The following is a 26,804-nucleotide window of genomic DNA, read 5'->3' on the forward strand; positions in this document are numbered from 1 at the left end:
TAAAGAAGAACCAGTCAGAAATGAAGAGTACTCTGACAGAAGTGAAGAATACATTATACTGAATGAACAGTAGAGTAGATGAAGCAGAGGATCAAATCAGCCATTTTGAAGCTAATGAAGCAGAAAACACTCAATCAGAGTGGCAAAAAAAAAAAAAGAAAAGAAAAAAAGAAAAGGATTTACAAAATGAAGATAGTTTAAGAAGCCTCTGGGACAACATCAAGCATAGCAACATCTGCATTATAGGGGTGCCAGAAGAAGAAAGAGGGCAAGGAATTGAAAACTTATTTAAAAAATTATGGAAAACTTCCCTAACCTGGTGAAACAAAAAGACATGTAAGTCCGGGAAGTGCAGTGGGTCCCAAATAAGATAAACCCAAAAAAGGCCCATACAAGGCACATCATATTTAAAATGCCAAAGATTAAAAACAAAGAGAGAATCATAAAAGCAGCAAGACAAAAGCAGTTAGTTACTGTAAGACAGCTCCCATAAACTGTCAGCTGATCTCTCAACAGCAACTTAATATGACAGGAGGGATTAGCATGAAATATTCAAAATGATGAAAAGAAGGACCTACAACCAAGATTACTCTAACCAGCACAGTTATCATTTAGAACAGAAGGACAGACAGAGTTTCTCAGACAAAAAGCTAAAGGAATTCATCATCACCAAAGCATTATTCGTCGTCGGCAGCCATCCGTCTCGAGAGACGATGGTGTAGCTTCTTAAGAGTCTATCTGCACCGCCGAGAATGGCTGTGCAGTCCGACTCGGGAGTGACATGGTAGTATCTGTCTCCTCCCGTGTTGAATCGACATCTTACGATGACGCTGAAGCTACAGAGCCTGGGCAGGGTAATATGGAGGGTCTGCTGTTGCCCATGCAGCAGACCCCCCCTCTCTTCGCAGCTGAAGGGTCCAAGGGAAAGACGGAGTCGATACAGCTTGGGTTCAGGTGCGCCGCAGCATTATTACATAAAATGTTATAGGGTCATCTTTAAGAAGAAAAAAAGATTAAAAATATGAATAATAATATGGCAATAAATATTTATTAATCAACAATTATTTCAAATGTACATGGATTAAATGCTCCAATCAAAAGATAAATGGTGGCTGAATGGATAACAAAATAAGACCCTTACACATGCTGCCTACAAGAGACCCACTTCAGATCAAAACACACACAGAGTGTAAGTAAAGGGGTGGAAAAAGATATTTCATGAAAACAGAAACAAACAAACGAACAAGCTGGGGTAGCAATACTTATACCAGACACAATGGACTTTAAAACAAAGGCTATAACAAGAGACAGCAAAGGACCCAGCAATTCCACTTCTGGGTATTTATCCAAAGAAACTCAAAACACTAAGTTGAAAAGATGTGCATCCCTATGTTCATTGCAGCACTATTTACAATGGCCAAGATAGGGAGGCAGCCTAAATGTGCATCACCAGATCAGTGGATACAGAAGTGGTGCATATTTACAATGAAATGGGACCCAGCCATAAGAAAGAAGGAAATCTTGCCATTTGCAACAACACTGATGAACCTAGAGGATATTGTGTTTGCAGACAGAAAAAGACAAGTGCCATATGATTTCACTTATATGTGGAATCTAAAAAAAAAATAAACAAGCAGAATAGAAAGAGACTCATAGATACAGAGTATTTTGATGGTTCCCAGCTGGGATGGGGTTTGGAAGGGCCAGGTGAAAAAGGTGAAGGGATTAATAAGTACAAACTGGGAGTTACAGCACAGCACAGGGACTGCAGTACAGCATAGGGAATACAGTCAATAATACTGTCATAATTATGTACAGTGTCAGATTTATTGGGGTGATCACTTCGTAAGGCATATAAATGTCCAATCACTGGTTTGTACGTCTAAAACTAATATAATATTGTATGTCAACTGTAACTGAAAAATAAAAAAAAAAATTTAAAAACGTTCACATCAGCAGCTTCAACAATGATCAGAGCTATCTGGTTACATCTATCCTTCCTTCACCCACTCACACTGAATTATTCTGAAGCAAGAGCTAGAGATTCTCACTTCCACCCATAAATATTTCAGTATATATTCCTAAAACAAAAAAACTCTTAAAAGTAATTATAACATTAAAACTATCAAACCTAAAAAAAATTTAATTTCTTAAGATTACCACACATCTGGTAAGTATGCAAATCTCTCTAATGGTCTCTTAAAAAAAATTTTAATAGTGTTTAAATCAGATTCCCAGTACTATATTTTCATTGGTTGCTATGGTTTTCTTTCTTTTTAAACATAGCTTTCAAAACTATTTTAAAATTCAGATATAATTTATATACAATGAAATGAAAACATTTTAAGCGTAGAGTTGGTGAGTTTTGGTAAATACCTGTGTAACCATTTCCCTAATTAAGATACAGAACATTTATAACGACCCAATAAATCCACGTCCCCCCCCCCCCCTTTCAGATAATCTCTCCACCCAGAGGCAACCACTTCTCTTCACCAAAGCTTCTTTTTGTAAATTAGGGCTTTGTAAATCTTCTCCAATCAAGGTCCAACCCATTAAGCAGGCATTTGATGGTCCTTTTTGATGAATGTGGATAGATTCTTCATGCCTGTGGGATCTTTTTTCTGCTCAACTACTACAGTCCACTCATTAAGTGTGGTCTGGTAATGATGTAATTACTCCCACTTCCGTGCCCGTCTTTGCCAGATTGTTCTACAGGCCTAGAATTTCAGCTGCCTTTGCCAGTTACATTCTACCCACACTCTAATCAAATCTTGGCCCCAATTCTCTATCCTCCATAGTTTTTTCCTATGATTCGATTCCACTGAGATTTTTCTTTCCCCTCATCGTCCTGACCAAAATATTATATCCCACCCTCTGTTTTCTCTGTTTCATGTGAGTCTCCTCTTTGAGAAGGTAAGCTCCTTGAGTCCCTTCATGCCATGTTCTTATCTGGTGTCCTCATCGGTGCTCAGAACAACGCTAGACAATAGACAGCCTTTAATAAGTGCCTATGTAATTCCACTGAAAATCACAGGGATCCTGCTTAGGCTAACTAGCCAGGCAAAGAACATTAAACTATTCTCACTCACCGAAATCTGAGGGCATTTGTCACCTTTATTGCCAGAAAGTGTTTTTCACATAGTACTGAAACTCTGGCTGGTCTTAAATGGCCCATAAACAATGGTCTGAACTTGGTAAGACCCGTCTTAGTTACAGCGCACACATTAGGTGACACGTGCACTAGCATAAGACTGACAAATTGACTGCCGTGTTTCAGTAAAACACAGGGAAAGTGCAGCCAAGAAAGCCAGAAATAAAGTGGCCAAGAAAATTCAATGGTCTCAACCTTGGTCACCCTTTAAACTCACCTGGGTTGGTGGTGGAACTTTTAAAAATACAGATGTAAAGAACTATCTACAAGTAGGACCAAATACTAGTTGTTTACATATACATACATATATATATTTTAAAACAGCTCCCCAAATGATTCTAATGAGCTCCCAGGACTGAGAACCACTGAATTAAATTATCCAGTATAAAAATAAAACATGATTGCTGGTTTCAATCCTTCAACTTGGATCATGTGAATTTTTAGAAGTTACTGGTTATTTAGTTACCGGGCCCATGACTAACAGTAAATACTACTCAGACGATACAGGTAAAACAACAGGAGTAACGTAAACCAGCTCCAGAATTCTGGCACTCTGGCCTAGATGCTCAGACAGACACCACTGGAGAGTTAGTGAACAGGGGAGCAGGCAACTGTGCAGTCTGGTCGTGGACTCGAAATGGCTATAAATGCCAATAACGCAGAAGCCCCATTTTGTGACTTGAGCAGATTAGCAATGACTGAAAGACAGCAACAGTGATCTCAGTGTTCTGGAAAATAAGAACATCTTCGAAGCCTTCATTCTAATTCTCAGCTGTACTTAGTGATTAATATATGGATATTGTACTAAGGTAAACTATAATGAAAAATAAGTTAATTTGTAAATATTTTTAGTTTCTTTAAAAATGTTAAAAGCAAATGATTTGATAAGAAAATAATTCAATGAAAACTAGAACTAGAGGAGTTTATAGAGAGCACCTTCTCTAGTTTCCTGAGACGTTTATTCACCTAGAATTGGTATTAGTTGTTGGTATACAGCAACTTGTTTCTAAATTTGTTAAACCATTGATTAAAAAAAAGATATTAAAATAGATTTTAAAGATTTTATTTATTTATTTTTAGAAAAAGAGGATGGGTGGGAGAAGGGGAGGGAGAGAAACATGAATGTGTGGTTGCCTCTCACACACCCCCAACTGGGGACCTGGCCCACAACCCAGGCACGTACCCTGACTGGGAATCAAACTGGCGATCCTTTGGTTCATAGGCCAGCACTCAATCCACTGAGCAACACCAGCCAGAGCAAAACAGATTTAAAAAGATGCTATGTTCATACACTCCCAACTCTTTGGGCACACTAACTTGTATTTTTATTTATAACGTCAAGTGCTTTCTGAAAACCCAATTAGGAACAGTGTGGTCAGCTAATTAACCAGGTTATTGAGCCAATTTTGAGCCAGACACTATGATATAATTTTTAAAGCACATCTAGCTTACTTGTCAAGAGGAGGTAGGACAGAAATTCTGAATCATTATGGAGGCCATTCAAATATTTAGTTCTTTCCCCACAGTATATGAATTCAAAGGGATCTGAAATAATATTAGTTTTTCTATGAAGAAACGAGCTTGAGCACAAATTCACCCTTTTTGGCCCACACGTTGGTTTGGGGAATAGACAGAATTATTTATGAAGGATCACCTTTTTTGGGGTACTTTTCATGACTTTGGTGGAGAAAGGAGAATCCCTCTCTATTTCAAGGATCACCTCTCAAGCACTGCCTGAATGCCAATACATGTGGTCACCAACATATAAACAGTCGACTTAAACCTACGTGGTCAGAGCTACAGTTTAATAATTTCTAGGGTTATTTTAATATTTTCCTAGGAAAATGCCAAACAGCTGTTATGAATATATCTAAAAGTGGGTAGTTAGAATTAAAATGCTAGAGTAGATTAAGAAGCAGATTCTTCCCCACCACAACCCCACCCACATTTAATTACTTGCCATCCCAAGACAACCCAGAAAACCCACACTGACATGCTGCATTCACTAAAGCTGGGTTAAGCAGATGTGCTGTGTTCTTCAGATAGAGCTAAAGTCCTCCTCTGCTCCCTAAGCTCATCTCCTGCCTTGGCCTCGGAGGGATTGCTTCCAGCTGAACTCTCTCAAGCACTTTCTATTCACACATTATTTGGTGGCTAACATATACCACCATAGGTTAACATTCATACTTCTGCTATATGTCCTGGCTTCTCAAGTTCAAGGTACAATTTTCTATATTTGCTGCAGTACCACACTTTGCATAGCTATCAACTGACTTGAATGGAGAAGGGTACAGATCAGACGAAACAGCTTTACTGAGATATGAACGACTTGCTATTTAAAAGAAGAATGAAGAGCTGGTAGCCATCACCCACACGCAGCAATTCCCTCTGTCATTTATGAATGGACATCCAGGAACTCAAAGCCATTTCAGTTCTCAAAACCACTGATCTCTACACGTTAGCCAGAAATGAAGTGCACGTTTTAGGATCCATTCAGAGTGTAAGTGTCAAAGTAAACCTGCATCTTTTCCCCAGGCAGCACGTGCATTTCACTAATACCCACTGAGAATGATCAAGCCTCAGTTTATAAAGAGGATGATTTTCAAGCGAGTGTCAAGTAAAGGGCTCATCAAGGTGGTAAACAGATTTTAAACTTTGCAAAAGATCTTCCTCCGGGCTGAAGTGCTTTTCCCCAAGGTCTGAAATAGGCATGTCGTTTTGATCCTGCTGAGGCGTCAGCTATCCTCTTTGAGACTTATGAGAATTATGCACTTTCTTTATAAAACTTCCAAACACAAAAGTGTTCATAAAGCTATGGACCCCAGGTTAAGATGCCACATGCTAAGGCTGTCTATTCCAACAATACTTCCCTGAAACAGGGTCTGGAATGTGCCTACTGGGTGGCTGGTGATGGTGGTGGCAGATGGCAGCAGGAAACCAATGAATTTTGGAAAGGTTCCCCAGCTGAATCTGATGGGCAGCCTGGTGAAGAGCTACTATTATAAAATTCTGCCAAAAGAGACCCAACCAAGAAAAATCTAGTCCACCCTTCTCATGACACAGGAGGATGTGGTAGCCGAAATTCTCCCTCTCCAAGGTGATTCTCAAAGTTGCTGTGCAGCCAGTACCAAAATCAGCGCCCCAACTTCCAGGTCAGCAGGGCTGCCCCTGACTACATCATGCCAGTATATACTGCAGGGTTCCAGGAATGTTGTGTTTGGCTTATTCTGATGCTCTTGAAGCATTTATTAAGAGAAAATTAGAATAAAAAGTAGGTACCAGCACAAGTAAATGGTAATTACTTGAACTAGGAGAAAACTAACTGGAAACAGTATTTTGTAATGATTCCCCCCCACCCCCCCACACACTTTTTCTTTGGCTCACACCTCTGTCTACAAGATTGCTTTCACCATTATGGGAATGACTTCAAGTTCATAACCTTTTTACCAATCCCAAGGTAACTAACAGTGCAAATATGGAAGCTGATTTAAAATGCAGTTCCTTTGTTTGAGCATGACAGATGCATTTTCTATAAATCATGTGGCAGGCAGTCAAGTTTCACTGTTATAGATAGTTTTGTTTGTATTTCCTCAGAGACAGTTATATATATTTAGAGTATTTGTAACGGCAAGTCATTTATCTGGAATTGTCTCTCTTCTTTCCTCTTCCAGAGGGAAAGAAAAAATAAAAAGAAATATTAACCAACTCCTCAAACCAAAACAATCCAATTATTTGCAGGAAGCATAAACATTTTTTCCTAAGGTTGTCTGTGAGAACAGAAACTTATTTCTTCTTAATTCCAAAATTATACATATAATTATATGTTGATTAAAAAAATATGTGTGTGTGTGTGTGTGTGTGTGCATAACATGAAACTTCAACTACCTGGAAGTAAAAAGTACTTTTACAGCACATCTTTAGACACCATCAAATTCCAGCTGCATTAAAATCAGGACATCGTCTCCAACTCCTGGAAAAATCTTTGTAAGCTTTCATGTGAAAAATACACAGAACATGTATGGTTCAACTTTTGTTTTAAAAAGTATGTCTCTAAAACACAGCCCCGCTCACATACACACTTGTACACACCAAGCACACACAAGGTTACCCCACGAGAGCGTGAGGAAGAGGCTGTCACTCTTTATTTTATGCTCTTCTGAACACTAATTTGCTATGAGCACATACTTATTGTAATTTTAAGAAAGTGAATAGTAGTTTAGACATAATAATACATACAAAAAGTGATACCCTCAAATCTTCAACTGTTGGCAAATTTAAGAGAATTTTCTAAACTAGACATGAATATATTTAATTTTGGCTTCGTTTTGAGCTTTCACAGAGATTCTGAATGAGCCTAGAGTGGAAATTTATTTTACTCACTTCGTGTTTTCCCATTTTTATCTACATATTTTTTATCTTGATAAAACTATGTGTTGGGGAGCCATAATAATTGGGGGAAGAGGTGATGGCCAGCCAGAACTATGAAAACAAAATTTTGGATTGAAAACAAAAGATCATTTGTAAAATTTCTGTTTGGCAACTTGTTCTATAGCCACATTTCCATTTCTGGAAGTACTAAAAATAGTAACAGCAATGGCAGCCAGCATTTAATGAGCATTTATACCCTGTGCTGCAGACTGTTCTAAATGCTTTACTCTTATTCAGCCACTAAATCTTCATTTCAGCCCTGTGAGGAAACAAAGACAACCTGTCCTAGTGACAGAGAAAGAATTTGAACCCAGAATGTCTGGCTTCAGGGCCCAAACTTATTTAAACTAAAGAACTAGATTGACATACATGATCATTTACATGATTTTCTTGGTAGATGTCAAACTCAAAGTTTCCATCATTTTATTTGGAGAAGAAAGTTTGAAATGAATACCTTTCCATACTCCAGGAAGCCTTCTCGTACAGAAATGCTTGAAATACCATGGGAACAATATTCTCTATTAAATGGTGTTCACAGTAAGCCGCAGTGCATTTTGACACAGTTTTAATCTTCACGGCCTGCAGGTACTGAGAATCTCTCTAGATCATAGATCAAGCTGCTTTCATTTTCAGTTCATATAACAAACACTAGACAACAAAAATTTAATACCCTAACCAAATTCCTTCCTCATTAGAACTTGAAAAGCAAAATGTTTAAAACAGACACGTGATGTGAATTACCGAAATACTTTAAAGTTGTTCTTGCGCACTCTGAGAGGGAGCTGCCACTATAACCAAGAAAGTGCTTTAAAGATATTTATACTTTTGTTCACGAATGCTGTATGTAGCTCTTGTGCATTTTAGCTGATTAATTAGGTGTTCATTTGCAAGGTCAGATCTAAACAGGGATGTGTGGAATGTCAGCGTGACTGGAAATAGACCAAAAACCACTGTAACGTGGCCAGACAAAACTTTCTCCCTGCTCTTGCTGTTCAGAGTGTCAGGCAGATTACTCCAATGGTTCAGCTGAATATTTTTGGCAAGAATGTGAAATAGAAACCCCAGTTTGGGGAGGAGGGGGGAAGGCTGGCAGGAAAATGCTTTTATATAATGGATGATCTACTGGACCATCTGTGTCTGGAGATATTTAAGGGTTTTATTTTGACTTCAACATCTGACATCATGATTTTTAAAAAGAAGTAGAAACAGACATATTATTAGTAATTTAAGACTTTGCTTCAGTCCACATATCAATTTAATCCTATTTACTCTAAAATGACTCCCCTGAACATTTATTAGACTTCTTTGATTCTAAGACAAAAATCCCACATGTCAGCTGTCATGGTAATGTCCATTTTATTCTTCTACAATAACATATCTGTTCCACAGCACAGCTACTAAAAGCTAATATTAATTCAGTATTGAAAGTGCCAACCTAGAAAGATATAAAAGATATATTTTGGTCCATTTTGACCACTACCCTTTAGACTATGAAGAGAAACAGAAAGACTAAAATTTTTGTTAATGGCTTACTTACATTTAAGCTTATAATACTGCACATTTTCACATTACAATTAAATTGAATGAACATTATACAAATCATCTGAAGCATTCACATGCATTTCACATGTAGCCTTTGTTCAGAGAGGAGAGTATGTTTGCAGTACCTTCCCAAACCTCACACTACAGTTCAGCATGTCAACAAAGGAAAACACATTCAACATGCTACTAGCATGACCACCCATGACAACAAAGGCTACTGTGTGCTCACCACATGCCAGTGACCAACACATTGACAACCTTATAGGACAGGTGCCCTTCTAGTCATTTTACAATGACGTGTAGAGAAGTATGACTTTGTTTCCCAGGTCATGCTGGCTCGTGAGACCTGGAGAGCCAGGAATGAAATCCAGTCCTAGGATGACACTATGCACTTTTAAAGATACACACAATTGATAACAAAGGAAGTCATTTTAGTGAGACTTGCAGGGAAATATATATGTCATAAAATCTTCCAGGGTGATTTCCCAATTATTAACTTCAATTTAAAAAAACCAAGGGTGAGCAGGAATCCCAATGAATAAGGGCAAGGGTGAAGAAGACAAAAATGTAAGCGCCTACCAAAATGAACAGTGAGAAAGGGCTCTCTTCTCTCGGAGTTCTGGCTCCGGGGCTCCTTATGAGACAGGCCTTCCCAGACCACTCAAATAGCCCCCACTCTGACCACCACCACTCACTCTTCTCATAACTGGAGTTCTTTTCTTCATAGCACATATCACCACCTGACATAGTTTAGGTCTATTGTTTATTGTCTGTGCCCCCAACTGGAATGTATGGACAGGAGCCTATAGCTATGCTTGAAACAGAGCAGAAATTCAATCATTATTTGCTGAATTCATAAATGAATTAATGGCATCTCCCTCCCCTCATTAAAGTTTTAATTGAAACACTTTACACCTGTATTTTTTTATTAATAATGTACTGGAAATGGTGATTACAAATGTGAAGGACTTTTTTCAAGCCTGCCTAAATTAAATAAGTAAATAAAAAACTGGAAGATATCATACCAAACCAGCAGTCCCAGGAGACAGCCCCTAGGCCAGCCAGCACTCTCCTGCTTCTAGCCTCAGTCCTCAGCCAGAGGCCAAAAGGCCTCCCAGACAATGAGAAAACAGCAAATCTGATCATAGTTTTCAATCTTGCTTTTCATTCTACCAATCACCCTTCTAAAGCTTTCTCCATGATTTCAAAAAATATTTCCAGCATTTAAAAAACCTTTGTTTCCTAGAAAGACATTGTCCCCACCCTTCCTCATCTCCAGGTCCCTCAGTGTCCCATGCCACCTACCTGCCACTTTACCCAGACTCATTTTGGAGAAGTCAGGGTTCCTCAGCTCTTCGGTGCTTGTAGACTTCATGACAGAATTGAGTGAAGACAGGGTGCTGATGAGCTGCGAGTTGAGAGAACCAATCTGTGAGTGAGGTTCCCCAAAAGCTTCTGCCAGTTCACTATAGTTCTCAGCCAGCAGTGTCTGCTGTTCCACCAGCAGCTTCTGGACGCGCTCAATGTAGTGATCCACACTGGTCATCATTCCAGTCGGAGCCTGCGGCTGCGGATTCTCCACGAACTCTCCTACAGGCTCATCCCCAACACCGACGCTCCTCCTGCTGGCCGTCAGCCCCACAGCCACCTGGGGAGGCCCACAAGCTATGGTTCTCATTTTGAGACCAAGCAGATAGTTGTCATTAATATTTATCTGCCCTACACCTGCCTCTTTGGTCTTCACAGCTGATGGCCTGTCAAACCCAGAAGTGCCAGAAAGCACTGTTCCAACTCCAACGGACCGTGTCTTGGTGGAGGAATTAATGTCCTTGACACGGCCTTCTCCTATAGCCACTGTCCGCACTTCCACAGTCCCAGTGCTGGTCTGCTTGTCTGAAGTGCTGAAGGAAGTGTTGGTGAAAGATTCCACAAGGGTGGCCATCTCAGTGTTGGTGAACTGGTTCACTTGTTCCAAAACTGTACTGGTGTGCTGGCTTGTGGTCTGAGGCACTGCCATGACAGCCGCTTCCACCTGGCCGACAGCGTCCGTGCTCACACTTCGGGAGATGCACTCCTTTGCAGAGCAGACAATCACATCAACAGAACAATCTCCACAACCGATGGATCGCACTTCTTTGAGATCCAGGTTGGTCTTGAGGAGTGTCAGGTCATTTACAGACTCTTCTGTGTTGCTGCCCGTTTCACAGACACTGATTTTCACACCCACGCTCTTATCATACATCTCCAGAGACCTTCCAGTGCATCGGTCATGCATTTCCACCCTTTCTTTAACAATCCACCAATTCATGGGCAGCTCTGGCCCCACGATTTTATTCTCACAGTTGGGCTGGCAGGAGATGCCTACGCTGCTTGTTTGCACACAGGTCCCAACACATGAGTCGACTACGTCCACATGACTGCCAACCATTTGGTCTCTCGTCTGCACCACTGCCTCCACCAACTTGCTGAACACAAGTGGCTGGGCCATCATGGCCTTGTCAACTTTTTTCCGCGATCCAGCAGCCTGCAGCTCTTGCTTGAGTTTAGTCATCTCTCTGTCATGGGTGGTTTCTTTAAGCTGTACTTCCAGGCGGTAGATCTTTTCCTTTAAGGCTTCTATGGTCTGCTGTTGCAGCTCAATTTCTTTGTCAGCTTCAGTAGTCACCCCAAGCATGGCCTCTGTCACACTGACCCCCGAATTCCTCATCTCAGTGACTGTCCCAACAGCAGCATCCTTGAAGGACCTGGAGCCTCTGTGGTACATGACAATGTCATTCATGTTCTCGTCGGCACCCACAGCTACAGACCGGCACTCTTGAGGCCGACACTCCCCATTCTCCCTGAGCTCCAAGGAAGCCTCTGAGCTGCTGCCCTGGATCTTCTGCTCTAGGGCCTGCATGTCTGCTGTGAGCTGCCGGAACTCTTTTATCCTCTGTGTGCTCTGCTCTACGCTCTCTATCTCTTCTGCTTCATAGTCGATGTATAATTCCCCACCACTCCTCCGGACCCTGGGGAGCTCTTCCAGCTGAGACTTGTTCCCAGCACTGTAGGACCGCTTCCTCACACCACAGGCATCGTTCTGGGATGCAGCTCTTTGGTTTTTCAGCTGTGAGACCAACTGCCTTTTCTCCTCTTGCAAGACAGAGATCTTTACCTGGAGCACAGGGATTGTTCGTACTTGCTCCTCTAGCTCCTTCAGGCGTTTCAGGGCAATGGCCATCTGCTCACGGATGTGCTGCAGGTGCATGGGGCTCACATTGGTCACAGGAGTGGAGATCCCTGAGCTCAGGGGACTGTGGCGAATAGAGCTCCCCATGGAAGAAGTGGTGGCAGCAGCTGGGGCATAGCTACTATAATCCCCATTGCCTTGGTATCCATTCTGAAGCTGGTGCATGGCAGGATTGTGGTTTCCAGAACCCATAAAGGAGGAGAGCGAGCCTGTGGAGCCCAGGCCTCCAAAACTGGCCAGCCTGGGCCTTCGGATGTCACCTGATGTCCCCTGCATGGTGATTCTCTCCTGTTCCAATCTTCTCCGGGTCTCCATCAGTGTCTTGGTGACATGAAGGTTGTGCTTTGGGAGTTGTGGTGAGGCTGGTGGCAGCTGTCGACTTTCTGGGATGGTAAGAAAAGTGGGTGAGAGGTCCAGAGGGGCAGGTAGCCTTCGGACTGGAGTTGATGTAATTTGGCTTCTGGCTAGGAGGAAGCTGGGGCACTGCTTGTCATCGCTATTGGAAGATGACAAAGATTCAGTGGAAGTCCATACAGTGTGTTGGCCAGGTGTGGCAGTGCTTTCGGGACATGGCACAGATGGCTTCCGCCTCTTCTGGATGTTCAGTTTCTTGATGGTGTTTCCTTTCTGTATGTCATCCACGTATTTGAGGAAATCTAAGTCTAGCTGATAACCATAGGGAGTCTCCACAAAATAAGGATCTCTCTGTTTCTTGTCATGGTCCCCATTTAGAACATCATCTGCTTTTCCTGAGGGAGAGAGAGAAAAGATAATATTTTAATGCCATGTAATACACATAATGGCAAAAGCTAATAAGTGTGTATGTTGCAGTGTGGCAAGCTGGTATGATTTGAGTTGACAGACCTATGTTCTAATCCTGGATCTACAATTTAACAGCTGGGTGAATGTGTTAATAAACCTCTGGGAACCTCAGTTTCCCCCTGAGTAAAATATGAAAATACAAACATTTTAAAGTTGTGAAAAGTATGTAATGAGTTAATGATTTTAAAGAACCAAGCACACAGCAAGTCCTTACTAAATACTTTATTTATTTATTTATTTATTTTAAACCCTCACCCAAGGATGTGTTTATTGATCTGAGAGAGGGAGAGAGAGAGAAACACCATGACTGCAGTTTGAACCCACAACCTAGGTATGTGTCCTGACTGGGAATTGAACCACAACCTTTTGGTGGACGGGACAATGCTGCGACCAATTGAGCTTGGCCAGGGGTAAATACCTTTTTTAAAAAAACAAGACAAAACAATGCATTAAAGGACTTAAAAGCATGTTCTTTTCTTTTTTATTAATTCCTCACCAGAGGATGTTTTTCCATTGTTTTTTAGAGAAAGAGGAAGGGAAAGAGAGAAAAACATCGGTGTGGAGAGAAACACTGACTGGTTGCCTCCCATATGCACCCGAACTGGGGACTGTATGTGCCTGGACTGGGGACTGAACACACAACATTTCAGTTATTGGATGATGCGCCAACCAACCAGCTGAGCCACACCAGTCAGAGCTTAAAAGCATTTCAAGCAGATAATTTATTTTGTTTTCCTTGATAGAAGTCGTTAAGACTCCTATTTTATAAAAAGCACTCTGAGGCACAAAAGGTAAAACCAAACCAAACAAAAAAACCTTAGAATAATTGACCAAGTCAGCGCAGACTCAGGAAGCCAGGGGTGTCAGTTCTGCCACCTAGTGCAGATTATGTAGCCTTTCTAAATGGTGGCCAAGGGGCCCCAGTGCCTGATCACCTGCGCAAGGCCACAACTGGCTTTGACTTCTTCCTTGCTAGGAATGCTGGGACACAGGGGATGTTGAGTGATTAACTCCAGCAGCAGGGATGCAAGAACAGAGGGCAAACTTCAACTTTATTTTGTGTCTTCCGGTTTAAAAACAAAACCAAGCCCTGTGCCAACTAGAGGAAAAGTTCTCCACTTTATGACTTTTTTTGGACAAAACATTCACTATCCTAAGACTACCTTGTTTTATAGCTGTGCTGTATGCAAACAGATGCAAAGGAGAATGGAAATAGGGGCAAACCTCTATCCAAACACTGGGTCATGTGGTATTTGGTAAATGCTACTTCTGTCTAAACCAAACATTTAGAAAAGGAAACACAAGAACCTTTCAAGGCACAGACCCTGCTGCTGATCTGAGCTATGCATTTCAAACTGAGAAGCAAGACCATTTTTGTTTGTTTAAATTGTAGGATTAAGTAATGTGTTTTCCTAGAATCATAAGGAGAAGCCCTGCATTTTTAGAGCAATGGAAAGGATCCAAAAGCAATGACTGAAAACACAGGCCATGGGTATAAAACTCCACCTGATTGCTGTCAACGTCCAAGTACTTCAAGCAATTTGGATGGCCAGCCAGCCCTTCCCAACCCCAACACTACTGCCCATGTATACCTGATAATGTGAATGCTCTCAGTAAAACCTTATGCCTCCATTTGCCCTCTCTCCTCAGAAATGTTGGAAAGAAAAGTACAGAAAGAAGACTGCCGAGCAGAGGAGTAAAAAGGTGTGTATTTATTCTTCGTGTCCTGGTTTAAAACATTACTAGATTGTTGCAGCTGTAAGAATTCTGGCACTCGATTCCAGTTCTACAACATGCGGGGAAAGACTTCGCTTTGAAAGAGGTGCACACAGCACCCATCGTTTTCTAGCCAAAGGCAGGGCGAGCTGATGAAGAGCGCCTGCTGCCCAGAAATTTGTGCTCCTGCTAGCAGACCGCGTCTTTCGTCTCTCCCCTTTTTAACACCATATGGACGACACAGTCCCTCAAAATATGCGGCCAGACCTGTTTCTAGCGCTGTCTGAAATTCCACAAAGAGAAACTGCAGGCTCGGGTGTCAGACAGCGGCAGGCAGATCTCACAGGCACCACCAGCCGGATTCTAAATCAGGCAGCTCTGGACTCTGCGGGGTCCTGGCTCCCGCGGACCACGGGGACGTCAGCCCCGGAGTGAGGCCCCGCGCGCCCGCCCGACCGCCCCGCTCTCCGCACACCTACCAGGCGTCCGCTGCACGCCCCGCGGGCCCGCCCCGCTGCACCGCACACCGGGCTCTGCTGCTCGGACGCCCTGGCGCTTCACCCCGTAAGGAAAGGAGGTTCAACATTCGTATGAACTTAGCCGCGCCACGCGCAAATACCATAGGCCGAGTGCTCACCAATGACGTCTCCCTCCGCCTGGGGCGACACCACCCCCAGCACACTCAGCTGTTCGGCATTCCCTGCTTTCTTAATGAAAACAGGAAACCGGGATCTTTTGAAAATGTGTGCGCTTCATTCCAGCGCTGCCGCAAGTAAAAATGAAGCCAGGAATTTAACCATGTCTACAGAGAGGCTCCGTCTGCTGGACTAGTCACTTCTTCGTGAAAGACTTTGTGTTCCTTTGTGGAAACTAAGCAGCTCAGCCCTCAGTCACCTGAGCAAGTGAGGCACAATCGGCTCCACTGTTCTCTTCAGGTTCTCAAAGTCCCCAGCAGCACCCAGTGGTTCCAGAGCACTGGCGGACTCTTCTCAGCAACTGGCTCTTAACCAGTGACAAGCAGTTATCCTTTAACGTGAATCTCAACTCAGCTTTTGCCATTGGCAACAGTTTCTTTTTAAAAATTTAAACACCTCTTTCCAGTTTTTATATGTTAAAAAAAAAATCAAAAAGTCATGTAGAGGCAATTTAAGCAAGAAAAAAAGTCATTCAACTCACCATCTAGTGGCAACTGTTAATATTTCATTGTAAGTCTTAGGTTTTTCTACTTCTTAATATATGTACTTTTCCCACTTAAGCATTTTCAATTTTCATTATGAAAGGTTAATTTTTAACTGTTTTCCTCAAAAAAATTGAATGCACTGATTTAACATCAAGATTTAGAACACACTAAAATACATCACATTTTTCAGTAAACTTGAACTGTCACATATGAAATTATTTCTGCATGTTACAAAAGACACGGTCGTGATGAATTACCCTCACATGGACTCTAGACTCCTAAACCTGGGAATCAGTAGAGGTCAGAATTTTACCTGTTATGCTTGATGATTGGCTAATATTGCTTGAATCTGACTATCTTAAGGCTTTGTGATTCAAATTTCATGGTCTAGCAACTAAAAAAGCAAGCTGTGTTCTCAAGGTGTCATTTTTACAAAAAACTGTCCACAGTATGGATTGTTCTACCTTTAAAGATATCCAGTGTCATTACTTTTTATATCTTGTTTCTAGTGTACCTTTACATACATCAAATATGGCACTTAAAGGTCCCTTACTGATTTCCCAACTTTTCATGTAGGCAGTCTTATCTCTCTGTGCTAGACTGTATCTTGAGAGACATAAATTTAATATTTAAAATATCCTTCATCATTTCCCCGTTCCTACTATATACATCAATTAACAAGATGCTGGGAACAAAGTAGATGGGTAAAAATATTTCCTGAAGGAATACTGGATATACAATATAACACAATGAGCTTTTAAAAAACATCTTTATGCTCTGCAGACAGAGTTGCTTGTTCTGTATTAGTGTCAAGGACAACTCTTGCATGATGCTGTTTCAGTAGTTATATTTAGGTTGTGGAATCGTGAGTGCTTTTAATGTTGATACTTATATTTTATACATTTTTATTACACATAGGTATTTGTTTTTTAAAAATATGATTACAAGAAGTCACTATTTGGAAAGCACGAGAGACGAACTGAAAGAAACGCCAAGAAAGTTCATTTGGGAGGTGGGTGAATGAGGCAGCCATGGCAAAGACAGCTAGATGTTCCGCTGTATGTGTTATCTCATTCTCCCACACTAATAGAACTCCTGTGTTTAGCTGCGTGAATATAAAGACTATACTTATCCAGCCTCCTTTACTGTTAGTATGGCCATAAGCAGAAATATCATGTAGCAACAACCAGAGTCCTCCCTTAAAAAACACAAGAACAGGTCTATGACCTCCTTTCTTCTTTAATCGTTGCTCTGTCCTGCTACCTGGATTGCAGATGTGATGACTGGCACTCTAGCCAGTCATGGTTTTGGACCATGAGCTCATACACAGGGATAGAGGAACAATGTGCTAGATGGAACCTGGGTCTCTAAGAGCTTTGTGGGTCAAAACTGCTATGCTACTTCTGGAAAGCTTACCTCTCTCCTTTTATGTGAAAGAGTAACTTCTATTGTGTGTTTTGGGTCTCTGTTACTTGGAGCTAAACTGAATTCCATGTCTCTACCCCACTACCAGAACAAAAAACCAAAAAATAAAAAACAAACGAACAACAACAAGAACAGCAAAAACCCACACAAAACCACCAGTTCTTGAAAAGAAGAAAAATGCTAAAATAATAAACTGGGGAGACATTACAATACAAAAATTTTAGTTACAAAGTTTGATTAATTCAACAATAATTACAGAAGTGTAAGAAGAAAAACAACAGTAAAAAAAATGTCTAAGTGGGTTCTAAGGAGACTCTTAACTTACTAAAAGCCTTCTTTTGGACTAACAGAGCTACAACTGCTCACACACAGACTCAAAACACTGGCTATGTCTACAACCAGAATCCTGAAAGTAACAGCTTCCAACTAAACATTCTGGAATCAGAGGGCCGGTCCCTGGTGTTTACAAGAATTTTCTGAATGTCTGGAAATCGAGGGGTGGAGACTGCTCCCGGCACCACCTCCACCTTCATTATATGGCATTTACCGAAAGCTTAATTGGGTGCAGAAAATGGTCCTATTCAGTAGAAAGAGTAGGAGGAAAGATTTATAAGAAATAAAATGAGGTATAGTCTGGCTGGGAGATAACTGCCAAACACCTTAAACATAACACTAATTGAGAGCGGTTACAAAGGCACACTATCAACAAGAACAATATGATAGTATGTGAATGAGTCGATCAAAACATAATTGAATTCACCAGTACATGAGTTTTGAAGACAAGGTAAGTGATGATAGAAAAAGGGAAAAAGAGGGAGAAGAGCCAGAGCAGAGCCTGATGGGGAAGTTCTAAGAAACATGTAGAAGAGAGGGGGATGGCTGAGTACAGAAGAGGCCACCAGACCTGGGTCCTAGACCAGGGGAATTTTGTTGACTTAGTCACTGTTACAGTGCACAGCCAGCCCTGCGGTAGGGACTACAAGGCATAAATGAAAATTGTCTTGATAATTGTGTGGATTAGACTGAGGTAAGCAAATAGATTAAATTCAAGTTAAAGTGTTATAATCCCCAAGTATAAAGTGAGGACCCAACAATTTTATTAATACATTCAACTTATATTTATAACCACTATTGATTAAAAAAAATCAATCTTAATAATGCCCCCCTCTCCCCACCAGGCACTGTTCTAGGAGCTGGGGCATGAACACAGCATGAACTAAACGAACAAATGGATGAGGTCTTCACTCTCACAAGGCTCACAGTCTAGCGAGGGGTGTGGTGCATGGAAAAAGAAACTCAAATAGAATGCAAGGCAGGAGTGAAGCAAAAAGGTAGAATCACCAGAATTTATACCAGTGTGTCAAAATAAGCGGAGAGGCTGCTAACAGTGGGCCACAAGATTCTGGGGTTGGCATTATCATCAAAATGACACCAAGGGTCTCAGAGTCCCTCTTCCTCCTCTTCTCTCCCAACCCAGTTTTTACAGTCTGCAATTTGGGGTAACCAAACAGCAGATGTGGCAGTACCAACTACAGACAGCTCCTCAGGTGCGGACCAAATTCTCATGTGTTCAGAAAGAACTTGAAATCTACAAACTGATGACAATTCTATTCTTTACTCATATATTTACCACCTGCTAAAACTTACTGCACTTGTGAGAGTGAGCGGTTCAGTTTAAGGACTCAAGAGCAGTTTGAAACTTCCTTGCAATTTTTTTTTTGCATTAACAAAGTGAAATGGAAATATGAATATTTCAAAAATCCTATCATTTAAGTTCATAGAGTATTATATGATTTTAGCTTTTCAAGGAAACTAAGCTCACAGTTCAAACATTAGTCAGTTTGGAAAAAACATAAGAAATAATATACTCACTGGACGGTGAAAGATTAGATAGACAGTGGAAACTAATCAGAGTACTAACCTGCTAGTGGAATTCACACCTGTTTGTCCCCCCACCCCCATCGGACAATGTTTGGAGACATTTTTGGCTGTCACAGCTAGAAGGGGGCTGCTACTGACATCTAGTGGGTAGAGGCCAGGGATGCTGCTATTATCCTCCCACAATGCAAAGGGCAGTCTCCACCTCCCCCCTAACAATGAATTATCCAGTCTAAAATGTCTCAGCTGAGAATGCCTATGCAAAAGACAGAGTGCAGAGTAAAAAAATTCACATGCAGCAATAGAGAATTTGGCCATACAAGTTGTGGACTTCAGGTCTTCCACTTCTTAGTGGGACCAGAACATCATGCTCAAGTGACAGAGTGATAAAAATGCCACTTCCTGAAGAAAACACTAAATACTTTTCTACACACTCTACCACAATGAGCCTTTCTTTAAATATGAGCAGAAGCACTGAAAGTTTCTGGAATAATGTGTCCTGGTAGACTTTTAAATGGACAAAACTTTGATATTATTATTTTATCTAGTAATTAAGATACAATGACTTCTTTGTTCTGGTTTCACTGCTGCACAATCTAGGCCCAATGACTACTGACTAATGGTGCCATGAAAAATAATTACACCCATGTGCCGCAACTTCCACACGCTCTTTGTGTGTTTTCTTCACCGGATATTCTACCCGACTGTTGAAACTGAAGATCTTTGCTAATCCCCATAACTGTATTGTCTCCTCTCACAAAAAGCTTGAGGACTTGGCCTAAAGAGCAGAGTTAGTCCCTGAGAATCCCACAATTATCACAGGTCCCCATATTTAAAGTCAGCAGAGTGCAAGCATCCTGCTGTTCAAAATAGTCAAAAAGATTCCAAATCAGCTAAGACTGAGAAGTCGGGGAGGGAAAAAAAAACAGCAGGATGAAGTCGGTGAGAAAGGCCCGTTCCCATGGAGTTAATTACTCACAGTGTGAAAGTAACTGAGTTAGCAAATCAACTTTTCTAGACACGGACCAGTGGGATAAAGAAGACAGAGAAGTGGAACAGGTCCCTGGGAACAGGTTTAACAGGAAAGTTCCCCTGATGACACTGTTACCATTAAGACTTTTAGGCCCAAGGAGCTTCCTTGTGCCAAATCTACGTGAGAAGCACCATTTGTTAGAGAACACGCAATAAAAAAGGATAACAATGTAAGTGTTCTTCATTCTGCTTTAAAATAATGTATGGCAGGTGAGATTTTTCTCTAGCTTTTCGTGTACCAAAGGTAGTTTTAACCCTGCTCTCTACCCCACCCAGCTAACAAATCCATCCAGTCATTTATGTAATGATGAGCACCACTAGGTGTGACGGCCTGCTCTGTGAAGCCTGTATCCTGTTCCCTGGAGTTTATACCACCTGCCTGATTTCACCTAGACCTCTTGTCAGGTTGTGGCTGTTTCAAACAGCTACATAAATGCTTTGTGCAAATAAAATGACAACATTAAGGAAAGCAAAAGTGAATGCCAGAAGCACATAGGAAATATCAGGCCAATTGACATGTCGTATGTTACATAACTGCATGATTTGTTTATATGGCTAAGTTATATATTATTTCTCATATCTGTACCTCTTCATAACTCCATTTAACTTTCTCCCCTAAATCTTTAGATGTCTTCTCACAGCTGATCTTATTTCTGAGTCTTTAACCTGTTTCCACAAACATTAACCTGCACACTCTCCCTACACCTCACACCTCCACTGTCTCCCATCCCCACCCCTTTCCAAACTGGCTCCACATTCTAAGTCTGCCTAGTCCCACACCCCACGGAGGGAATGCTGAGCCATGGCAGAAGCAGTTATCAGACTGCAAGGTGGTTCTATTCTTTCATTCAGTAAGTATTTATTAAGTAGCTACCATGTGCCAAACACTGCTAGGAGGGGAGCAAACTGGACCCAGAGCCCACCTGGACAAATTTGCAAACTATAGGGAAGAAAGACAGGTGGTTGCAGAAATAAACAGCAACTGTGGTTAATTGCGAAAGTAAAATACAGGAGGCATGCTAGAACGAAGCGGGGACCCTAGTGGGCTGGCACAGGGACTGTTCTGCCAGCGCTGTGTTTCAGGGGTCCACGAGGCAAAGTGTGGGGAAACTGGTATAGAAGAAATTCTAGGCCAAGAAAACAGCATATACAAAACCTGACACTTTAAGAACTGAAAAGGGGGCTTTTCATGATAATAAGGAAAACCCAAGGTGATGCAGAAAGGGGACAAAGTCCCCATCATACTGGGCCCAGAGTCGGGCTTTTGGTTTTTAAGCGTATTGAGAAGCTATTGAAGGGCTCTTAGCACATTTGCATTTTAATATGACTGCTCTGGTCCTGTGCTGGAGTATGTGTGAAAATTCTCTTCAGTGTCCTCCTTTTGGTGTTCCATGAGTTGTTCAAGCCCCCACAAATTTTTCTCTAGGTATCACAAATTTCACTGCATCGTGTGAGTTTTATTTATGATAGCCATAGGTAGAGCCTGACTAAATCTGGGACACCCTGGGGTCTACACCTTCCCCAAAATACTGAAGAGGAAACTCAGAAGGCCTGACACATCTGAGCTTCTCAGGGCTGAGCTGGAGTCCAGAATCAGGCCTTTGGATTTGTCCTTCGAGGCTCTGTCCATGACCTCATCCTGCTAATAAAAAATATTTTTCTTTAAGCCGATGGATGACTCACACAGAGAAAAATGGTGAGATTTTCTTTGCTGAAGGGCATTGAAGTAGGATAACTCTAATCTGGGAGGGACAAGTGTGGCAGGAGAGAGGGCAGGAAGAAAGACTAAAGGACATTTTAGGGGCACCAGGCTCTGACTTAGCACGCTTAGAGGCAGAGAGCAAACTTGCTCCATGTTTGAAACCAGGATGGGAATAGCAGGGACTGAAAATGTCTGTGCAGCAACGACAACACTGATCCCAGCAGCCAGCCGGTGTCTCCAGAGGAAGGAGAGAGAGAGGCAGTATGCTCCTGCCAACCCTTAGTGCTCCTGGCCTCAGTCCTTGCTTCTCTATCCACACCTGACTGGGGCCGATTTACCTGACAGGGAAGGCTCAAGACAGAGGACAGTTCTGGGGGAACATAAGCAATATATTCCAAACAGTTAAGACTTCTATGCACTAGGTGGTCTCTGACAATCTGAATTTCAGGTTAGCTTGCCTTCAGGGTCACTGACGAGGATCATGTGGCAGGCGATCCTGATTGCCTGAGGTACATATATGATCCAGAACTCAGATAACATATGCTGCCTACCAGCTGTTACTCTCAATTGTCAACGCACACATCATATTAGCTGTTTAAGACAATGTCAGGAATCTATTTGGCTAAGAAACTCTCTTTTCGGCTCTCGCCATTCAAATATGGGATAATTTGAGGATCAACCTAATATGATTAATGATAATAACAGATTACAACCCAGTGAGTAAATTAGGTATCTTGAGTCTATAATGTTATAATAAATACAGTAGGAATCTATGGAAACATGGAATTATGGAAACAAAAATCACTATTTAACAACCATTATAACAGTGTTTGATTCATGTAGGAATCATCAATGGATGCTAAGGTTAGTGGGTAGAGACTTCGTACTTAAGAGGATATTAGTATGGCCCCACGAAATACTTATTGATCCCAAAGGGAAACATGATGACTCTACAGTGCAGAAAGCAGACAAACACCTCCACCAGGGGATTAAGGCTTCCATCACGTGCCCCTGATGTCATGCTCTCCTCATGACATCTTCTCAGAGCATGACATCATTTCTGTGGCATTCCTGCCTGGCTAGCATGGCACGAGTCTGGAAACATGGATGGGTTCTATCTAAAAGACACCCTACAAAGTAACAGGTCATGGAAGAAACGGAACACTGTGGTTGGGAACTGTTCTCTACTGAAGAGGACTAAAGAGACAAGACAGATGCATCACATGCATATACGCACACACAGATGCAGAAACAACAGAGCAGATGTGGCAACGTGTTAACCACTGAGGAATCTGAATCTGGGTAAAAGTGGTGTGAAAGGTCCCTCACAAATTTCCTCTAAATTTTTTCAAATTATTATTAATTTTTAAGATTTTGTTTATTTATTTGTAGAGAGAGGGGAAGAGAGGGAGAAAGAGAAAAACATCACTGTGTGGTTGCCTCTTGTGTGCCCCCAGCTGGGGACCTGGCCTGCAACCCAGGCTTGTGCCCTGACTGGGAATTGAACTGGTGACCCTTTGGTTTGCAGACTGGTGCTCAATCCACTGAGCCACACCAGCCAAGGCCTCAAAATATTTCAAAATGAATTTTACACACACAATCACACACACACACACATACACATACAGGGAAGGGCAAATGTAGGTTTATAGTTGAGTCGTGAAATGGTTTATTCCTGATTATTTATTTATTAATGATAGCATTATCTGTCTTATTACTGTGGTTATTATTTCATATCCTTACTTATGATTTATCTTTAAAGTAATGATGGGTGGTAATTTAATCTACTTTTTGCCCACCTGTGTGTGTACCTGTGCATGCATATACACATATACATACACACTTACACATATCAATATATGTCAGCACACATCATGTTAGCTATTGAAAGACAGTGCCAGGTGTCTATTTGACTCAGAAACTCTCTTTAGGGCTCTCACTGTTCAAATCTAGGATAGTTTGAGCATCAAAATAACAATTTTAATCATTACATATGTGTGTGTGTATACATCCAATCTGAACAAGCTGTAAACCTCCTTTTGCCTCACCCGTATACAAAACCCCCCTTCACCTGTGCCTTCAGTGTCTCTGGGGTGAGTGCAGTCAGCCAGTCACCAGGGAGCACAGCCAACACTCCACTGTTGCTCATGTGTAAATAAAGCAGCTCTTTCTTTTTTTAAACAGGGGCTCATGTATCTGCTCTCCTGTATGACACATTCTTTGAGAAATTTTACATTTGTTTGAGGTATCCCTGGAAACTTGCAGCACTTCTCAATTATTAATTTTGCAGACTGATGTGCCAGGAGCCCCATTAGAGAGAGAATAAAGTCTAAAAGATCCTTTCTGTGGCATTAAAAGTCTTAAACAATTTAGCCACAATCCAGCACTTCCCAGTTTCCTCCCCACCTTGAACCTCAATCTATGGGAGCAGCTTTTAAGCCTATCTGCCTTTGCTCATTCTGCTTCCTCTATCAGCAACATGCCCTTCCCCAGCCTCTTCCATCTGTCAGAATTATCTATACCAACCTTAAGAGCCCAACCCAAATATCCTAACCTTTGTAAAGTTTTCATTTATCTCCAACTGCTCTGTCCTGGGAAGAACTGGTGCCCTTCCTCCCTCCGTTTTCCTAAAACACTTTGCCTATACTTACTGACATGTGTTATAGTTAGTAGGCACACAACTGCCTTCCCCTAACAGACTATAGGTATCTTGGGGGGCAGGAACCAAGTCGTATTTTTTTTCTATCCCTCAGTGCATAGCATGGTGCTTGGCATGCAGCATATTTAATATTTTTTGAAATGAAAAGCCCCATGTACCAATTAATTAGTACGGTGGAGAAAGAGATATAACGATTATAATCAGGCACTCTAGGGCCACACTGCCTGAGTCTGAATCCTGACTGTGCCACTTTCCAGTTGTTGGCAGGATAGATTCTATCCCAGTGGTATAACTGGGAAAAATACTGATCTGCTTCACCGTGTTGCTGTGGACCACTAAGAACAATGCCTATTGTCTATTATTACTAGATCATCCTGTGTAGTTTGATAAGACATACAGCCCTAGCAGCCCAGAGATGATCCAGAGCTCCTCTCCTCCACCCTGCCCTGCCCCCGCTTCCTGCCTCTAAGGTTTGAAGTGTTGAAATATTCAAAATCAAATGGGTTTGCTAAAATCTTGAGGTCTAAATTGGTTTAGGCTTCCTAGAGTGGTTGGGGGAGATGCCTGGCGAGCCCTGCAGGAGAATGTGCCCATGTAGCCGTGCGCACACTGGGGCTCAGGGGGAGCGGGGTGTCGGTGCCGGCTGGGTGTAGAGGGAGCCCCGTGCCAGCACCAATTATGCATCGGAAGGCGGTAAAGTAAAACAAAGCAAGAGTAGCCAAACATCCTCCAGCCTTTAGAAGTACATTAGGGCCAAGTTAAAATATTTCATTCTCACAATAAGAGGACAAAGGTACGCACTGATTATTCTGAACAATCTCACTCTCGTACCTGTATGGAAGTCGTGAGAATAAAGCACTCTTCAACACACAGTGCAGAGATGTGTGCTTTAGGTGCACCGGACACCTTTCCATGCAGTCACCCAGAATGACTTGCCTAAATTCTTTTCATAACACAAGAACAGGAACTATAAATATGTCCTACTTCACGGACACACAATGGGCTGCAGGGATCTGGAATCTCTCAGTGCAGCAACAAGGCATGTATGTGTGAAGTGAGGGGGGGGTTGGTGGGACTCAATGATTTCTAAAGGTTGCCTCCAGCCTATGACTCTCTGACTACACGTTACACAAAATTTCCTAACATCGCATGCTGTGCGATCGGGTGAAGAAAGAAGTTAATTGCAGCAGCTGTCAGACCAGATGTTCAGGTGGACAGAGCCTGTGGCCTGGCTCTCTTCCCATGTCATTTGGCAGCACCTTTCTAGTCGCCCCATTACAATTGGCACCACCTCACAATCCCCAAGTGCAGCTTCCCTTTGCTGCATCATCAGTCCTCTTCTGGGAGTGTCTTCGGAGTCCAGGCGCCAAGCTATAGGTGAGCAGTTGAGAGGGAAGCCAGTGCAAAGGGTTATTGTTCCTGGGAATGGAAGGGGCTATGCCTTAATAAAGGGTACATTGTATTAAGGAGGCCCTTGACATTATAGAGGACTTGAAGTTTACACAATGGCTCTCTTCTCCAGTGTCCAGTGTCAACTACAAGATGCAGTGACTCTTTACCCAAAGTCTGAAAAAGCCAAGACGCCACAGGCTCTTCAGTGCTTGCCCTTCACCAGCTTAGGCAGAGCTGCTCCTCAATGGCCCCTGTCTAATTTTAAAATGTTTTGCTGAAATATAGCCTACATTTTCATGCATGCACTAGAGAGAACCAGCTCAGGAACTAAATGCTGTTTTCCAAACTTTATTCAAAAATATGCTGTTCTAAAGCATAAATAGGAAAAGGTGCCAGTTCAAAGGGCAATTTTGCGAAAAGCTGAGAAGGAGCATAAACGGGACTTAGGGACAGAAAGGGCTTTTCTAACAGAACAGAAAAAAAAAAAATTGTTGGGGGAGGGAATGGAAGGAGGCCGTAGTAATTTTACGAATCTCAGCCCTTATTTTGTTTTATAGTGTTTATATAAGGAAAAGAAGCCAACTTTAAAGCACACCAAGCAGTTCCTCACTAGAAAACTGAGCTGAAAACAAATGACCAAAAACAGAC

The 26,804-nt window shown here is 41.9% G+C and overlaps 1 protein-coding gene across 3 annotated transcripts in view; it reads right to left on the bottom strand.

Annotated features, from left to right (window-relative positions):
• KANK1 (KN motif and ankyrin repeat domains 1) overlaps nucleotides 1-26,804 on the bottom strand; it is a 130,021-nt gene that overhangs the window by 17,565 nt on the left and 85,652 nt on the right. For 2 of the 3 annotated variants that reach the window (XM_090274144.1, XM_090274143.1), the window contains exon 3: nucleotides 10,427-13,099. In XM_090274144.1, the coding sequence (XP_090130270.1) occupies nucleotides 10,427-13,099 (2,673 nt within the window). Of the gene's footprint in view, nucleotides 1-10,426; nucleotides 13,100-15,367; nucleotides 15,458-26,804 lie in introns of those variants that run through there. The other variant, XM_090274145.1, reaches the window with a different exon arrangement.

Source organism: Furipterus horrens, unplaced genomic scaffold (assembly GCF_987537825.1).
Source record: "Furipterus horrens unplaced genomic scaffold, mFurHor1.1.pri manual_scaffold_4, whole genome shotgun sequence".
NCBI lineage: Eukaryota > Metazoa > Chordata > Mammalia > Chiroptera > Furipteridae > Furipterus > Furipterus horrens.